The sequence below is a fragment of the Pogoniulus pusillus genome, chromosome 13, assembly GCF_015220805.1.
Source record: "Pogoniulus pusillus isolate bPogPus1 chromosome 13, bPogPus1.pri, whole genome shotgun sequence".
NCBI lineage: Eukaryota > Metazoa > Chordata > Aves > Piciformes > Lybiidae > Pogoniulus > Pogoniulus pusillus.
This window is the reverse complement of record NC_087276.1, coordinates 19,917,959-19,936,332: the sequence shown is the minus strand read 5'-3', so window position 1 is coordinate 19,936,332 and position 18,374 is coordinate 19,917,959. Positions and strand designations below refer to the sequence as shown.

The 18,374-nt window shown below is 55.2% G+C and overlaps 1 protein-coding gene across 2 annotated transcripts in view; it reads left to right on the top strand.

The window, feature by feature from the left end:
• Positions 1-17,306, top strand: part of CACNG3 (calcium voltage-gated channel auxiliary subunit gamma 3) — a 29,301-nt gene extending 11,995 nt beyond the window's left edge. For both annotated transcript variants that reach the window (XM_064153329.1, XM_064153330.1), the window contains exons 2-4: positions 13,529-13,612; positions 14,941-15,081; positions 16,279-17,306. In XM_064153329.1, coding sequence (XP_064009399.1) covers positions 13,529-13,612; positions 14,941-15,081; positions 16,279-16,790 — 737 coding nt within the window. In that variant the 3' untranslated portion in view covers positions 16,791-17,306. The remainder of the gene's footprint in view (positions 1-13,528; positions 13,613-14,940; positions 15,082-16,278) is intronic.
• Positions 17,307-18,374: the final 1,068 nt, after the last annotated feature.

Here is an 18,374-nt window from a genome sequence, read left to right as displayed (position 1 = left end):
AAAAGAAACAGGAGAACATATATTTTTTCATCAGTTTTGCAAGGAAAACAATTCCCTGAGCCTCTTCCCAGAGGGCAGAGCCTGTCTGGAGGCTTCACTGGAGAAATTCCCGTGGAGCTGCAGAGCTGAGGAGCTGGCCCTGCTCGGGGCCTGGCAGAGGCATCAGGCTGGAAAGGCAGCACCATGACTCACCCCTCTCAGCAAATGTTTATTTGTAAAGATCCTGATTTCGGGAGTGACCTTTCCCAAGCCTTCTGCAGCCAGCTCAGGAAGGTGGAATTGCCTCTTGGCACTGCAGGAGCCTTGCTGAGGCTCTGACAGGGCTGTCCGCAGCCATTTACAGGCTTTCACCCTTGCCATTGGGTTTGGCAGAGGCTCCCCTGGAGCAGGGTTTGCTTGGCAGAGCTCTGGATGCAGTTTGGCATCTGTGGCATGGAGCTGAGCTCTGGCTGGGCATGGGGGCTTTGCTCCTCACAGCCCAGCTGCCCAGCTCCTGCTGCTCTGAGCCCTCCCTAATCCCTTTAATGTTCTCCTTGGAAAATGGACCCTGGCATTAGTCACATCTCTGAGCAGCTGCTTCACCTTGAGCTTTGAAGCTGTTAGTGCAGGTTGCTGGGCATCAGCGAGCTGGGTCAGCTCTTCTGGCTATCACACTCATCATCACCTGTGCTTGCTGGCACCAAGTCTCCCTGTAGGTACCAAGCCCCTAGTCACCAGCACTCTTTCAGCCTGGCAGTGGCTGCACCAAAGCAAATTCGGTGCCCAGCAGCCTTATTGCTCTGTGTCACAGATTCACAGATCGCATTGGGTCGGAAGGAACCCCTGAAGGTCACCTTGCCCAACCTCCCTGCAGTGAGGAGGAGTGCCCATGATCTGTCCCCTCATTCCAAGTCCCTGATTGTGCCATCAGGCACCATGGAGTGAGGGAAGGGAGGCTGAGGAGAGGGCAGGGATGCAGCAGCATGGTTGCACACCAGGTTGGGGCTTGCTGGGGCTCAGGGAGGATGGCAGCCCTCACAGCCCCTCCAGGGAGTACCTACATCTTCAGCATTCTCCAGGCCTTCCCAAGGCACCAAGCATTGCTGCTATTGCTCAGTTGGCTCCTCCATAGAATCCTTTGGGCTGCAAAAGTCCCCCAAGATCATCCACTCCAACCATCAACCTAAGACCACCATGGCCACCAGACCATGTCCCCCAAGTGCCATGGCCACATGTTCTTGAGCACCTCCAGGGATGGTGACTCCACCACCTCCCTGGGCAGCAAAGAAATTGTTCCTTACATCCAGTGTCCAACACATCCCTGAGGTCTGGGATGTGCCCATGCCAAGCATGAGAGGTCTGGGCTCTCTCAGCTGCATTTTAACCTTTCTCCAGCCTCTACCCAAGGCAGGCACATTGCTCCCTTCTGCTGCTGCCATTCATCCTGCTGCAGCGGGGCAAGCTGGTTCTGGTGGCTTTTCTGCTGTTTGTTTGCATCCTTTATCAGTGCTGTGGGGTTTCTGGTGGCTGATTTCTATTCTGAGTTACGAAATCTCCTTTCTTCTTCTGGTTGGGCTCAGGTTTATTTTTATCACTGTTTACATATTAACCAGGTGGGTTTTAAAACTGATGCGAGCTCCCGGCGCAGGGATGAGTTGGGGGATAAAAACCACTCAAATCATTCTCTATTCACTCGTGCTTTTGATGCTTGAATCCCTTCCCCTAACTGATGTGGCTCATCATTGTTTTCTGCTCTGTGAATTAACCTTTGGAAGCACGGGTGCCGTGGGCTCGCCTCTGTTTGCCCATGAGAAGCGTAATCAAGTCGTGATTGCTCGGGCTTGAGCAGCAACTAGTTCTTAATGCTGTGATCCATTCCCTTTCAGCTGTCAACACAGAGTCTAAAATAGCTCTCCCTGTGCTGGGAGCCACGCTTTGGAGCTGGGAAATTGGCATTTATAGGTTTTTAGAAATTCAGAGGACTTTTTAATACTGGTGTGAAGTGAAACCTCCCATCAGAACACAGCTTTCTCTCCTCCTCAGTGTAGCGAGGTGCTTGGGCAGCCCCTGGCCACAGGCTTGGGGTTTGGAAGGGACAGCAGAGCTCCCTGTGCCCACAGGTTGCCTTTGTCTGAGTTAGTGGTGACTTGGTCAGCTAGCAGATCCTAGGTTTTTACACTCTTGGAATCATAGAATAGTTTGGGTTGGAAAAGCCTTCCAAGACTGAGTCCAACCATCAGCCCAGCCCCAGCATGGCCACTGAACCATGTCTGCAAGTCCCACGTCCACATGTTTCTTGAACACTCCCAAAGATGATGACCCCACACCTCCCTGGGCAGCTTGTTCCAATGCCTGACCACACTTCCAGTAAATAAATCTTTCCTCATGTCCTGTTTCCTAACATCCTGACCCTCTGCTTCTCCCACCTGGTGCCTTCTGGGCAGATTTTATCATACATTGTCAGCATTCTGGCTGCAGGGAACTGTTTAACACCACATGGATTAAACTCCCCCCAACAAACCAGGCTGGGTCCTTCTGTTCATTACCCCAACTTGTGCTGGAATCCACAGGCATCTGAACTGCTGCTTTTTTGCTTTCTCTGTGAGTCTTCTTGTCACCAACTTGATGTTGTGCTGAAAGAGGGCTTAACTGCCAGTTTCTCTCCCTTCTTTTTCTGCCATTTAATGTCTCCAAGTTGCTTAAGCAGTGCTGGGGTGACCCTCACTGTGGGAGCAGTGAACTCTATCCTTGGAGAACAGAAATGGCACAGAAATGGAATGGGCAGATGCTCTGCTGCTTTTTGGAGGAGCTAATCAGAAGCTAATTATGGGGCACAAGTCCTGGGTTTAGTCCTGTGTCCCAGGTCTGCTGTGGGAGGTTGTTCAGTGACCAGAGAAGCCTGATGGAGTGCTGCAGGCATGACAGAGATGCACCAGCAGCGAAGACGACTTCAGAAAGGTATAATGAGGGAGCAAAAGGGAGAACAAGACACTCCTTGCTGTGTTGTTGGTGTGGGGCAAACAAGAGAAACAGCAAAGGGCAGGGATTTCAACACGTTAAAACTGGAGCCGTTGCAGGGCAGGCAGAAATGCTCCCAGAGGACAGCTTGCTGAGGGCATAAAAAGCAGCAATGAAATCTTTACTCTCAAACCCATCTCCAGCTGCTCTGGGCTGTGGGGGCAGGCAGAGGACAGGCCTGCTAGTAAAAAGCTTTGTGATCCTGGAACCTCTTGGACCTGAGCAGCCTGCCCCTGTTACTGAGAGCTGGGGGGGAGGCTGGGAGGCAAAACCTTCCCCAGAAGCTCCTCTCAACCCAGGTGGCCACGGCACTTTGGCACATGTGCCATGGTGGTCTTAGGGTGATGGACTCAGTGATCTCAGAAGGCTTTTCCAGCCAGGCTGATTCTATGATTTGAAGTGAATCCAAACTGTTCATTAAAGGAGAGAGCCTTTAACGAGCAGGATCCTGTCCCAGCTGTGCCCGTGCAGGGCAGGTCCCAGCCCTGGGCACGGGGATGCTTCAGCCAGGGCTCCTTCTCTTGGCATTGATGTCCACAAACAAGCAAGCAAACAAGCAGCAGCAGAGGATTTGATTATTTATTTCTCTGTTTTAATTAGTGGGATTGTATTAATTTGAATGGATAAACTCAGTCAGTGAAGCTCATTAATTTCTAGCACATGGTTTATGGAGGCTGAGCTGGGCTGCTGCAGCCTTCCTCTTGCTGGCATAGGCATGCCAGCCACCTCTGGAAATAAAATAATCTTTATCCACCCTTAAAAGATAAAACATAGAGCAGTTGCCTCAGTCAGAGGGGTGAGCAGCTCATCCCAACCCCATCCCAGAGCTCCCAGGAAGGAAGCCAAAATGGAGGGGACAGCAGCACATTGACTTCCCTGCTAGGAAGGAACCTCCCCTGTTGCTTCCCAGCCCACCCTGGCCGGCTGGAAGAGCCTGGCGTTTTCCCAGGAGCTGGGATTGCAGTCGGGTGTTCCCCTGCCATGAGCTGCACCGAGGAGGAAGGAGGGAGGGAAGGCAGGGGAGGGGGGGAGCCCCTAGAAGGCAGCTCCAGTGCCTCCCCTGATTGCTTCAATAAAGAGAAAAACAAAGCTGAGCCCTTGAAGCCAAGTGGTGGAAATTACCCTTCATCTTCAAACTTTAATTATTTCCCCCCCCCCCCACCTCCCCTATTATTCAGAATTGTTTTGCCTTTCTGAACTGCCTTGTGTAGGTTGCACCAACCCCACAGATTCCAGAATGGCAGCTGATGAGTCACTGTCAGAATCCAGAGTTTTACTTTTCTATTAGGTTTTGGGTTTGGTATTGTGGTTGTGGTTTTTTTTTCCCCTTCCCTTTTAGCAATGCTGAGGGAGGGAGAGACTTGGTGACACCCACCCATTACCGGCACCTCAAACTGGGAGCAGGAGCTCCCAGTCCACCTATGGCTGTGCGTGCCTGGGCTGTGCCCATGGCCACCCTGATATGTCCCCTGTGAGGACACCCATCATGGGCAGCTGGGTGCTGCTCTCCAAAGCCTGCTGAGCTGCTGGGGATGCTCAAGGGGCTGGGTTCTTGCACTGCTGTGTGCGTTCCACTGTGAATTTGTGTGGCCTCTGTGTCCAGACAGCACCACAGAGCCCACCTCTGCCACCTCCTCTGCCCCCTGCACTCATTCAGTTGGGTTTTTTTTTCCTTCTACTGTTTGTTTTTGGGGGTTTGGCTTTTTTTGTTCGTTTTGGGGTTTGGTTTTATTCTGTTTGGTTTTTGTTGGGGTTTTTTTTGTAACAACAGGAAGAAAATCCTCCAGCAAAGGCAAGTCTGTGTAGGTGACTCTGCTCTGCCACCAGCCGCCACCGCAGAGAGGGGGAGAGAGTGTGAAGTGGAGATGGAGCCAGATTCCACCAGCACCACGCTGGGCAGCTGGTGTGGGGCTGCTGGGTGATGGGGCTGTGCTGGGAGGAGGAGGAAGGACTCAGTCCTGGGGAGGAGGATTGGTCCTGCTGGCTGGTGGTGGAGAACTCAGCACTCATGTGCTGTGGGGAGTGACATGGAGCAGGGACTTCTTACACCAACACACAAGTTTTGCCTTCATTGATCTGCTCTTCAGTGGTGCTTCAGCAGAGAGAGGCGTGTGGAGTGGTGACAGCCTGTGGCTGGAAGGTCACGAGGCAGTTTGATGGTGAGGACTCATCTCTTGCCTGGTTCCTCAGGGTTTCCTGGTGTTGGGATGGCAGCTGTGCTGGGCAGCATCCTTGGCTTGAGTAGCTGGGTCACTCTGAGTTGTGGATCTGAGGTGTCCATGAGTCTGGGGTGTCCATATCCATCCCAACAACTTTCTCTGATGCTGTTCTAAGCTGTTCGTGGTGTTTGAAATTGACTGTGTCAAAGACTTTGTGATGTGGGAGGTGAACAAGATGCTGGAGGGTAGGCAGGATGCCAGGCGCTCTTTCTGGGGACATGGGACAGCTGAGCATGTGGTGGCCATGGGTCAGTGGGTGATTGGTTAGGTCTAACATGGACCTGACACTCTGCAGCTTTGCAGTCACCACAGGGACCTTGTGCAAAGAGACTCAGGATCCCTTGCAAAGCCTGGAGCTGTGGAAGGAGTAAAGATGAATCTTTTTTCCATCTCTCCAAGCATCTGGAAGGTGGGTGGGAGGTAAAAAAAGATGAGCCCTGAAGTTTTAATTCCTTGGAGATATTTAGGTATCCTGCTCTTGTTACTCAAGGGAGCGCAGAGCCTGAGCAGCTCCAGGGATGTGCTGCAGGCTCCTGCCCCAGCTCCTGCCCCAGCTCCTGCCCCAGCTCCTGCCCCAGCTCCTGCCCCAGCTCCTGCCCCAGCTCCTGCCCCAGCTCCTGCCCCAGCTCCTGCCCCAGCTCCTGCCCCAGCTCCTGCCAGCCAAGCCTGGACCTGTGGCTCTCGTTTTGAGAGGATTTAAACTGTGACTCCCTCCTCTCCTCCCGTGGATTGGGTGTGAGGAGAGAGCTCTAGAAAGCCCATTACTGTAAACCACAACTTAGGAGATAACTCACTTCGATTTACTGCCAGCTCCAGAGAGCTGAAGGCTGAAATGTGACCTTGCCCTAGGATTCTCCTGGCTGAGCCAACCATAGCAAGGAGAGGAAGGAATTTTGGTCTCATTTCAGAGCAGGTCCAGCTCATGTCCCCAGCCTCAGTGTGCAGTGAGCAGCAGCAGGCAGAGCAGTCCCTGGAAAACTGTTCCACTGGATGGGAAGTAGTGAGATGTTAAACCCATCACTGGAGCTCTTTAATCTTCAGCTCTCCGGGTTGGGATCGATGCTCTCAGCCCTGTTCCCACCATCAGGAAACTCCTGTTTCACTCACCCCCTCCCTGGGGAAAGGCCTTTGGGAGGAGGAAGCCCCAGTTCAGATCAATTAATTGCCTTTGCATTCTGCAGTGAGTGCAGCTCAGAGCACAGGCAGCTCAAAACAGGAACAAAGCACAGCAGTAGCCAGCAAACCCTGCTGGCAGCAGATGTGTCCCTGGCTGGGGCAGCCCCTTGGCCAGGAGAAGAGGCCACTCACAGTCCCTGGTCCTGTTATGTACCCTGTGGCTTCTGGATATCCTTATCCTGTGGAGATGAGAGAGGTGGAAGCGTGGAGCATGGAGTGTAGGATAGAAACCAGCACCACGGGAGTGAGGGGATCATAGAATGGTGGAGTTGGAAGGGACCTCCAGACGATCATCCAGTCCAAACCCCCTGCTCAAGTGGGAGCACCCACAGCAGCTTGCCCAGCATCACAGTTGCCAGCTGGGTTTGGAATCTCTCCAGAGGAGACTCCACAGCCTCTCTGGGCAGCCTGCTTCAGGGCTCAGCACTCTCACAGCAGAGAAGTTTCTCCTTGCGTGAAGATGTGCCAGGAGTAAGGATATTCCAGGCTGAGCCTTGTCCCCAGGTTGGGCATCTTTCCCAATGATGCCTCTACAAAACCAGTGTGAGCAGAATGTGCTCTGTGGGTTCATGGCTTCTGAGAAAACCCTGAGGGCTAAAAGGCTGTGCCAGCTGCAGGGACAGGGACAGTCCTGAGGCACTGACACTGCCACGGACACATGGAGAATGTCCTGCAGCATTTGGCAGCTGCAGAAGGCTTCCCCATAGTGCCCGGGGACACTCGGGGTGCTCCTACATTAAATTGGGAATGCTAAATCAAGAGCTTGAGCTGAAGCTCACTGGGACTGGTGCAGAGCATGGACCTTGAATATTGGATTCAGTTTTGTGCCACTCATCCCAAGAAGGACATGGAAAAGGTGGGTCAGGTCCAGAGAAGGGCAAACAAAGCTGCTGAAGAGTCTGGAGAACAGGGCTGGTGAGGAGCAGCTGAAGGAACTGGGCATGTTCAGCCTGGAGAAAAGGAGGCTGAGGGGAGACCTTCTGCCTCTCTGCAGCTTCCTGGAAGAAGGCTGGGGCCAGGTGAGAGTTGATCTCTTCTCCTTGGAACAGGCAACAGGACAAGAGGAAATGGCCTCAAGTTGCCCAGGGGAGGTTTAGGTTGGATATAAGGAAAAATTTCTTTGCTACAGGAGTGATCAGAGATTGAAAGAGGCTGCCCAGGGAGGTGGTGGAGTCCTTATCCCTGGAGGGTTTCCAAAGCCATTTTAGATGCGGTGCTGAGGGCCATGGTTTGGTGGTGACAGGGCAGTGCTGAGTCAACCCTGGGTTAAGGCTTCAATTCCAGGGCCTTGAAATATCTCTTCCAATAAAACCACTTCTGTGGTTCTGTGAATCTGCTGCTGGCCAAGAGTTTGTGGTAGTTGTGAAGGATGAGAAGGGAGGTGACACCTAACTGGTGGCAGAGCTGTGGTTGCTCACACTGACCCTGCCACACAGGGTACCCCCAGCACCCCCCAAGGCAGGAGAGGCAGGGAGAGGTTTCTTGCAGGGAGCAGGTTGCTTAGCTCCTGGTTAGAATCACAGAATCAGTCAGGGTTGGAAGGGACCACATGGATCAGCTAGTTCCAACCCCCCTGCCATGGGCAGGGACACCCTACCCTAGAGCAGGCTGTCCAGAGCCCCATCCAGCCTGGCCTTAAACACCTCCAGGGATGGGGCCTCAACCACCTCCCTGGGCAACCCATTCCAGGCTCTCACCACTCCCATGCTGAAGAACTTCCTCCTCACGTTGGTTCTTCCAGCTGCTCCTTGGCATGGGGGCAGCTCAGTGATCAGTGTGGAGGGTGCTGGGGCTGCATCCACAGGGTCAGGAGCTGCTCAAGTGTTCAGCTGCACGGTAGAGGTTTACATAGAGCCTGGGCAGGGAGCGTGGTGCCAGGCTGCACAGCAAGTGTTTGAAGGACATCAGACGGCCCTGTGCTGCTGGGAGCCCCACTGCGGGGAGGACATGGCTGGTCCCCAGTGCTTGTGTTTCCAGCTGGTTTTGGGGGGGGTCTCACCCAGGCACTTGCATCATTCGATGTTGGATGATTTAGTTGACTTCTAAGTGCTGCTCTCCAGGGGCTGCTGCTCTCCTCCCCAAGCAAGTCTGACTCCCTGCTACAGAACAAGGAGAAGGGTGAAGCCGTTCCATGCCAGGGACTGGAATGCTCCAGAAAGGGGCTGCATGAGCTGCCAGCTTCCATGTTGGGCTTTGGACAGGGGAGGGCAGCAAGAGGCTGAGTTGATTGCTGAGGAGAGAGAATCCCCAGCTCCAACACAGAGCTGCTGAGCTGGGATGGGAATGGCAGCAGCAGGAGCTGCTTCTCTGGAGCACTCCCAGGCTGAGCAGATGAATTAAACCAAGGTGCAGTGAGTCATGCTCAGGAGTCATCAGCTGAGCAGTTACCCTGAGCAGGCTGGGATGTGCTGGAACCAGTATCTCCTAGCTGCTGTAAGCTCTTGCTCTTCCTCTTGCCAAAGGAGAGGAGCTGGACCACCAGCAAGCAGGCCTTGCCCACTCCAACCCATCCAGCATGAGGTGCTGTGCCCAGGCCAAGGCTCACAGCGGGATGTTGATGAGGGCTATGGCACCACCCAGATGAGATGTGAGCAGGAGCTGGGGCAGTGGGTGCCAGGGGCAAGCAGCTGAGCTTGCAAGGCAGGACAGCATCCTGGTGAGTCCCATCCTGCCCAGACCTCCCCAGCTGGTTCCTGCATGCAGCCAGTTGGAGCTGTGAGTGGCAGGGGCATCTTGTGCCCTATCTCACAACAGTGGCCTCAGTGCAGGCAGGCAGGCAGAGCAACCTGGAGTAGGTGATGTGGCAACAACCTTGCTAAGAAAATGTAGGAGGAGGCTGCAGGGTTTGAGGGCTCAGGCAAAACCTGCTTCTCTCCTGCCTGTGATGATGATACCCAATGGCAGAGGAGTGAAAGGAGATGATCTTCAAAGTCCCTTCCAACCCAAACCATGATTCTGTGTGATGCTTCATTTACCAGGCTGAGCTGTAAAACCAGCAGAGGGAAGCCCAAAGTGGCATCTGGAGGAGACAGTAACTGGTGGCTCAGGAGATGCCATGGGACATGCTGGGGGTGAGGGTGTGTGCCCTGGCTGCTCAGGGTGGGGACAAACTCCCAGCCAGGGCTGGGAGCAGCCATCCCAACCTTCCCTGGAGTCTTTTCCTTCCAGGGCAGTGCTCAGGCAGCAGTTTTGATGGATGAAGGAGGGATTTGGGTGATTCCAGCCTTGTTGTGGCCTTTGTTTGGAGGCTGGGAAATAGGGTGTCAGGTGACTCAGTGGTTGCCGTGGCAACGAGCATCAGTTAATGAACAGAGGGAGTGAAGGAACCAAAATGAATGTCAGCCAGGAATGGGTGTGGCAGAGCTGGTGCTGCCCTGCCTGTCCCAGCTTGGGATGGGTCTCCCTCAGCCTTGGCAGGGGGTGAGATTTGGGCAAACCCCCTGCACGGTGCCAGGCAAAGGGCAGGAGAGTGAGGAACATGGCAGGAACCCAGCTGTGCCCTCCATGTCCCCTGGCACCAAGCAGCTGGAGCTCTTCTGCCCACAGGGACCCACTGCCCTCTGCAACCTGCAAATGTTGGTGATGCCAGGATGCTTTTCTGCTCCTGGCTTGGCCATGCCTACTGGGCTGCCATGAGCAGTGGGGAAGAGAGCTGCTGTTGCAACAGCAACTCTAAGCAAAGGCTCTGCTCTGCCCAAAGAAAATCGCTCAATTCCCCCCCCCCCCCTTTAATTTTTTCACTGTTTAGGTTTGTCCCATTTCTGTTACACAGGAGGCCTTTGGGTAGGAGAGGCAAGGCTGGGGGAAGGAGAGGGATTATGGATACTGGTGGAGTAGAGCAGATGCAACATGGCTGTGTGAGATCCTGGGTGGATGGAAGGAAGGACAGATGGGAGGATGGTCATCACAGCCCAGGTGAACTCTGCACCCCAGCCCTGCATGGACATGGAGTGTTTGCATCCTAACCAAGCACCCTCTGTGCCTGCAGGTGCTGCCTGCTCCAAGGCTTGTCCTTGCCCTCCATGGTCACAGATGTACCTTAGGCATTGTATGACAGAAATTAGGCCCCTGGGGGTCCTGTCTTGTCCAGCTACAGAGGATGCTGGGCCTGGGTTTTGGCAGAGGTTCAGCAGCACAAGGAGCCTCTGAGAACCTGAAAGAGATCAGACCCAAGAAAATTAGCACCCTTACATGCATGCTGTGCTGATGGGCTGCCCCAGGCTCTGCTCCCATGTGGCATCAAGAGAAAGTTTCCTCTCACTAATGAAATGATGAATACTGGCCCCACAACATGAGCAGGGAGGCTGCTACAGAGGAAGATGTTCCTGTGCTGTCTTGGTACTGCTGAAGAAGCTCCTGTGGATTCTGCATGGAGGCCTCTGGCTTATGGCAGCTTTGCAGCTGTTAACAGCAGAGGAGGGAAGATATGTCCTACCCGAACAGGTCTGTCCCACCAGAGCAGGTCTGTCTCACCAGCACAGGCTGGGGCTGTCATGCAGAGCAAGGATCAAGATATTGAGGGACCAGCTGGAGATGGAACCCTCGGTGTTGTCCCACCCCAACATGGGGTGACACTGGAGATGTGCCTGGGAGGACTAGGTGCATCCAGGCACACGCTGGTTCGGTCCATCAGAGGGTGGTTTTGGGGTGCTGCAGGTTGTCGTGGCTCCACTGGCTGGCCCCATTGCCTGATTGCTGGAGAGCAAAGGCATGAATGTGGGCAGCAGATCTGAGGGGCATGGGGCAGAGCTCTGCTGGCAGGGACAAGCAGAAGGTTGGAGAAGGGAGGTGGAAATCCAAAAGCTGAGAGGAGGAAGACAATGGGGATTGTGCCACACAGCTGCTGTGCTCCTGCCGTCCTCAGGTGCCCGGTGCCTCCCCAGCCCCATTCTCTGGGCCTGTTTTCAGCCTCCCCTTCGCCTGCAGCTCCTGGAGCGCTGGCAGCAGGCGGCTCTCCCTCGGATGCCATGTCTCCCGCTTGGATGACAGCTTCCCTCCTCCAGAGCTTCATCTCCAGGCTTTAATTGATGCCTGTCACAATGCTCAGCTCCCCCAAGCCAGAGCATGGGCTGGAAGCAGGACACCAGGCACGTTGGCTTCTCTTGCCTAGAGTCTTGTCCCGAGGTGGCACATCCCTTCTGATCCCATGGGAGAAGAGCCAGAGCCAGCATGACCTGACCATGTTCTCCAGCACTGGTGTCATGTCCTACAGGGAGATGCTGCAAGAATTGCTCCCACACTTGCTTCCCACTTGGGAGCAGTCCTGCTCTGTGCCTCGGTTTTCCCATGGTAACATCAAGTGTTGGTTGGCACCACCAAGGAGGCACCGTTTCTGCTCCTGCTCTAGCATTTGCTGCTTGCTTTGGAGAAGGCCTCTCTGTGAATGCTGCAGGGAGAAGCAGCTGACCTGAGGAGCTGTGTTCCTATCCAGCCCCATGGCACCAGCTGAGCTCCGAGCTGTCCCCAGCAGATGTGGAGCGTGGTGCTGGGTGTCCTGGCATGCTGCTGTCAGGAGCAGCTCGCAGTGCCCACAGGAGCTGCTGGGCTGCCTCTGTCACAACAAATCCATGACAGAAGATTAGGAAACTTTTTTTTTTTTTTTTTGCTGCAAGAGTGGTCAGGCATTGGAACAGGCTGCCCAGACAGGTGGTGGAGTCACCATCCCTGGAGGTGTTCAAGAAGTGTGTGGCACTTGGGGGCACAGTTTAATGGTCATGGTGGTGCTGGATTGATGGTTGAACTGGATGATCTTAGCGGGCTTTTCCAACCCAAACGATCCTGTGGTTGTCTCAGTGCAATGGGCATGGCCAAGATGATGCTACTGATGCCTTTGATTTCCCTTGTCAGCAGCCCAGGGGCCAGGCTGGTGGCTGGAGGAGCAGAGGAGGCAAGAGCCTGTTTGCAGCCAGCCCCTCACCCAGGCTGGTCCATGGACATGTGGCTTTCCACTGCCATGGGCATGTCTCTTCTGCCCCATTCCCACCCTATGTCCACATCTTGCAGCATGTAACTGAGTCCTCAGGACACAACCTGCACTCCCCCTTGGTTTGTTCCTCTCATGGCACCGTTGCAGGGCTTTGCTGCAGGAGCTGAGCCGAGCACTGGGCAAGGAGAAGCCAAAGCAAAGAGGCTGGCGTTTGACAGTGAAATGCATTTGTTTTGATTCAGAGGCAGGAGGAAGGGGGGGAAAAAGTCACAGAAAAAGCCTTTTTTTCTCCCAAATGCTAAGTGGGAGGCCAGCAGATGCCAGAGCATCTGCTTTTTTCTCAGGCCTTCCAGGCAGCGCTGCTGGTGCCCACTGTGGCAGGGCTGCTCTCGCCCCCGCTCTAGAGTCGTGCCGTGGGGATCCACGAGCAGGCAGGGAAAGGAGGCACGTGTGGAGGGCTGGGAGCTCCTGGTGGGACCACGCTGTGGTGCAGGTGGCACTCCTGCCCACGACAAGCTCAGCTGTGTTACCCACCCTTGGCAATGGGTGCTCATCCGTAGGTATTGATAGCTGTGCTGTAGGGATGCAAGAGAGCAGGCTGGGCACAGAGCATGGACAGATTTCCTGGGTGACTCCCTGCCTCCTTTGGCCTCTGCCTGTGTCCCAGGCATGACACCAGGCTCAAAAGTGGCAGGAAGCAGTAAGAGGGCCAAAAACTTTTGTCAGGCACTTACCTTTTGTAGTGAATTCATCTGCACCACCAAAAAAATCCCATCTTGGAAGATGCTGTGCCAGCCATGTGCAGCTCCTGCCAGCACAGGGGGATCTGAAGGTGGTCAGGGCTTGGAACAGGCTGCCCAGGGAGGTGGTGGAGTCCCCATCTCTGGAGAGGTTCAAGAAACATGCTGACATGGCACTTTCACAGACTCACAGAATGTCTGGGGCTGGAAGGGACCTCAAAAGCTCATCCAGTCCAAGCCCCCTGCAGAGCAGGATCACCTAGAACAGATCTCACAGGAACGCATCTGAGTGGGTCTTGGATATCTCCAGAGAGGGAGACTTCATAACCCCCCAGGGCTGCCTGTTCTTTGGGACATGGTTGAGTGGCCATGGTGGGGTCGGGTGGAAGGTTGGGCTGGATGATGTTAGAAGGTTTTTCCAACCCAAGCAATTCCATGATTCTAAGGTTTCCTGGTCTGTGTCTCCCCAGGAACCTTCCGAGGAGTCTGCAAGAAAATCGACCACTTCCCCGAGGATGCGGATTACGAGCAGGACACGGCCGAGTACCTCCTCCGTGAGTCTGCTTGCTGGTGCCACAGCAGCCCTGCATGCCCCCACCATGCCCTGGCACCCCTCACCCTGCCTTCCAGCACTGCTCTGAGGTCACAGCTCCCCAAGCTCCCAGCACAGCAGTGGTGACCCTCTGGGTTGCCCGGGTGAGGCCAGGTCGTGCTGCCCTGGTGGGGTCAGTGGCACATTTGTGTGGCGCTCGCTGTACCTGCAGCTCATCCCAGCAGCTGATGTGCTGGGCTGAGAGGGGAACGTCTTCACTGCAGTGGGTTTGCAGTTTGAGGAGATGAGTGCTGAAGTTCTTCTCCCACCCCCTCCCACATTTAACACACAAAGTCTATTTTAGGGCCCCCGGAATGGCATTTTAATGGGGCTGCTCTGTGCTGGGAACCAAGGCTCTGCTGGAGGGAGGGCTGAGGGCCCCAGGCAGGCACAGGGGAGTTCGGGTGCAGCAGGCAGGGATTTGGTTGATTAACTCCTCTGGGCTGTCATTTTGAAAGCTGAACTCTGACAGGCCATGGAGAAAAGCTCCTTTGTGCAGAGCTCTATCAGGGACTCCTGAGCATACAGGGATGAATCCCATTGGGAATGGAGCCCAGAATGGGGTTGTGGCATCATGTCTGGTGGGCTCAGGATCTTGGGCTCCTGGTTGACTTCAGTAATGTTCCTCCTCTGTGTCAGAAAATGGCTTTTTGTTGGACTCATGGAATCACAAACTGTTTTGTGTTGGAAGGGACTGCAAAGATCATCTCCACATTGGCAGGAGCCTTCCACCAGAGCAGCTTGCTCAAACCTCAGGTGTATGTTTGTCAGTTCTTGACTTTGGAAGCAGCTGTGGCACTCTGGGGACCTGAGTGACGGGTCCTTGACCCCCACAGGTGGCAGTGCTGTTCCTTGGCAGCCTGGTGAGCTCTGGAGAGGGGATGCTCTTCAGCACTAGGCTCCAGAGTCACGTCCGTAGCCCAGACCCGTGGGTGGTGTGCTGGGTGTTGGGGAGGGAAGTTGCCAGTGCTGAGCGTGTGACAAGACTGGAAGGGAAAATTCCTTGAAATAGCCTGGGAGGAAAAAAAAAACCAAAGAAATTCAGGGCCTGAACTGCTTCTGTGAGGGGAAGCCTGAACCCAGGGGTTTGCTGGGCTCCAGAGCAAGCTCAGGGACAAACAGGATGCTTGAGAGACTGGTGCTGGGTATCCTCCATCTCTTGTAGGGAGAGACCAAGAGTGGCATTGCTACAATGCCCTCTGGGTGCTGGCTTTGGCTGGGAGGTGCTGGGAATCCCCACATCCAGGAGCAATTCCAGGGGCCCACCCTGCCCCGTTTGCTGTCCCACAGGTGCAGTGAGAGCATCCAGCATCTTCCCCATCCTCAGTGTGGGTCTGCTCTTCTTTGGGGGCCTGTGCGTGGCTGCCAGCGAGTTCTACAAGAGCAAACACAACGTCATCCTCAGCGCCGGCATCTTCTTTGTCTCTGCAGGTAGGAGCTGCCTGCCGGGGTCCGGAGAGGGTGGACCTCCTGGGGCAGGAGTGTGGGAGGATACAGAGGAGCTAGAGATGTGTTGTGGGTCCTCCTGGTCTGTCAGATTCTGAGGTTCATGAGCTTTCCTATGCTGGTGACAAAGTCCTCATGGCAGGGGAAAGAGCAGCAGAGGCTTCTGGTGAACAGTCATGGTGCCAGGCAGCATCACTCTGCTCCTCCTAAGCAGTCTTCATGTGGGTGCTGCAGCCCAGCAGGAGACTGGGGCAGGTTCGGGAGGCTCCACCCTCCATCACCACCAAGCAGTAGTAGGTCGTGGGACTGGATGCTGGTGCAGCCAGGACCAGGAAGAGAGGCTGCCACAGTTCCGCAAGGAAAACCACTCTGGAGGCCCCTCCTTCTGGATTAGTCATTTGTCTGTGTCCCGCTGACTACCCTGTGACAAGGGCTTTGTCTGGAGGAACTGCTCTGCTTGGTGGTTTTTCTTCTCCCCACAAAGACACAAATTGCTCTCCCTCCTTGGCTGCGGGAGCTGCTGGTGCAGATGAGCAAACAATAGCAAGAAAATGCAGCATGGATTCGTTAAGTAACTCCAGGAGCATTCCAGCTGCTTCCAGCCCCACGGCACAACCCCACAGTGCTGCTGACAGCCAAAACCTGCCCACAGCCCCAGTACAGCCCCAGGTCCCACCAGGATTGGCAGAAGATGGAGCGACTCTGTCTTCCCTGTGCTCCCAGGGCTGCAAAGAGCCAGGGTTTGTGCCAAAGGGATCATCAGTGTGCCCCAAGGGTTGGCTCTGTTCCAGCCACAGCCCCAGTGCCCAGCATTAGCCAGGCTGGAGTGGTGCACTGCTCAGCAAGCACCTCTGCAGAGAAGAAGCAGCTCCTGAAATGTGCCTTTTCTAAACAAAATGGTGTTGTGCCTCCTGCCCCTTTGGTGAACCACAGCACACATCCACACTGCGTGCACACGAAGATGGATGGGGAGTGGGGCCAGCAGCAGAGCCCTGCGATGAGGTTTGGTCCCAGTGTGTTGGCATGGGACCTGGGGATGGGGCTGTGGCTGCTGGCACCCTCCTGGGCACCCTCTGGGTTGTGGCTGGCAGGAGAAGAGAGGGATTCCTCCACCCTGTGCACTTTCACTGGCATCCCACAGCCCCTCAAGTGAGTTCCTTTCCCTCTCATCCTCTCCTGAAGGTCTCAGCAACATCATCGGGATCATAGTCTACATCTCGGCCAACGCGGGCGACCCGGGGCAGAGCGACTCCAAGAAGAGCTACTCCTACGGCTGGTCCTTCTACTTCGGGGCTCTGTCCTTCATCATCGCCGAGGTGGTGGGGGTGGTGGCCGTGCACATGTACATCGAGAAGCACCGCCAGATCCGCGCCAGGTCCCACTCGGAGCTGCTCAAGAAGACAGCCTTCACCCGCCTGCCGCCCTACCGCTACCGCTTCCGCCGGCGGTCCAGCTCCCGCTCCACCGAGCCCCGCTCCCGGGACTTGTCGCCCATCAGCAAGGGCTTCAGCACCATCCCCTCCACCGACATCTCCATGTTCACCCTCTCCAGGGATCCCTCCAAGGTCACCATGGGGACGCTGCTCAACTCGGAGCGGGACCACGGGTTTTTACAGGTCCACAACTCCATCCCCAAAGAGTTCAAGGAGGCTTTGCACAACAACCCAGCCAACAGACGAACCACGCCGGTCTGAGCGGGCACAGCCGGGCTGGCAGGCTGCATGGCACCACCCTCCTGACGCTGTGACCCGTGCGATCCTGTTTTTAAGGACAAACCCAGACGGCTCCCTTTGCCCCTGCCTACGGGGCTCTTTTTTCACTCCCAAAAATGCCACCAGCCCGGCCAGGCTGTTGTGCCCACGTTGGGACCGGGACCCCCGTGCCAGGGGCTGCGCTGTGACCCTGGCTGTGGTGCCCTACAGACTGAGCGGGGCTTCCAACACCACCCGGGAGAGTGGCTCCCCGAGGTCTCCATCCGTCGTGTTGCTCATAACCGCGGTGTTCCCTTAGCTGTGTGTCCATGGAATTGCTGGCCATGGCCCTGGCCGTGAGAACCCCCACCCTGGGAGGCACAGTTGGGTGAAACCACCTGGAAATGGGGAGCTTGGAGCCCTTGTGGCACCAGCCCCTTCCCCGTCGGGCTGCTGGAGGGGCCGGGGCTGGCTTTCTCTTTGGCGTTTCGTGCATGCATTAAATAGCTTGGAACTCAATTTTGTCATGTTGGGTTGGAAGAAATCATCCTTTTCCAGTTTTCCGTGGTCTTGAAAGGGCTTCTTTCTTTCCTCCTCTCTTTCCTTTCTCCTTCCTTTTGGTGCTTTCAGGCCATAAAACGGACTCAGGAGCAGAATTCCTCCAGTGACTGGTAGCAATTAGCCAGCATCTCATTAACCTCTGACGTTGCAGTGAATTCCCTCACATGAACACAGCCACAGGCACAAGTTGCTGCCTGGGCACAGCCGAGGAGGCAGCGCGTTGCAGAGGGGCTGGGCTGGGGGTTGCTGGGCTGCATGCCCGCGGTGTTTGGTTGAGTGGTGGCTGGGAGAGCAGTGGGAAAACAACAATAAAAACTGCCCAGATTGGCAAAAAAAGAGAAAAAAAAAAAGTCCCTTGCCTGAGTAGGTCACCTTGAGCCTGCTGTGGGCAGCTGCAAAACTGTGTCCCATGAGTGCCTCACCTCTCCCATGGCTGTGTGAGGTACTTGGGGTCGGAGCTCCTCAGCTGCAGGGGTTTGGAGGAGTCCCCACCCTGCTCTCCAGCCCTTTACCTACTCTGGATTGTGTGCAGAGTGACTGGTAGGATATGAGATGCATGGCTCTAAGGGGCACTGTGGATGAGGGTGAGGGGCTATGCCTGTGCAGCCCCCTGAGCCTGGGCACCAACAGGGTGAGCACCACAGGAAGAATACCTCAGAAAAGCTGCTTACTCCAAAAGGTGCCAGAATGGGCTGATGTTCCCTCCCTGGAGGCAGAAGGGCATCCCAGGACAGTCACAGCTGAACAGCTCTCCCAGGGAAATGCCAAGTTTGGAGCCAACTGCAAGACCTTCTTGAGAAGCACCTCTCATGCCCAGAGAGGCTGTGAAGTCTCCTTCTCTGGAGACCTTCAAACCCCACCCAGAAGTGTTCCTGTGTGACATTGTCTGGGTGATGCTGCCTTGGTAGGGCATTCTCTGATTTTGTGAAGCACCTTTTGGAGTTGTTGTTCTGGGTGTGAGTGTCCATCCCCTCTGAGGTGCCTGGTGGAGCCATGCCAGCTGTCTGTATGGTGCCATGGCTAGGG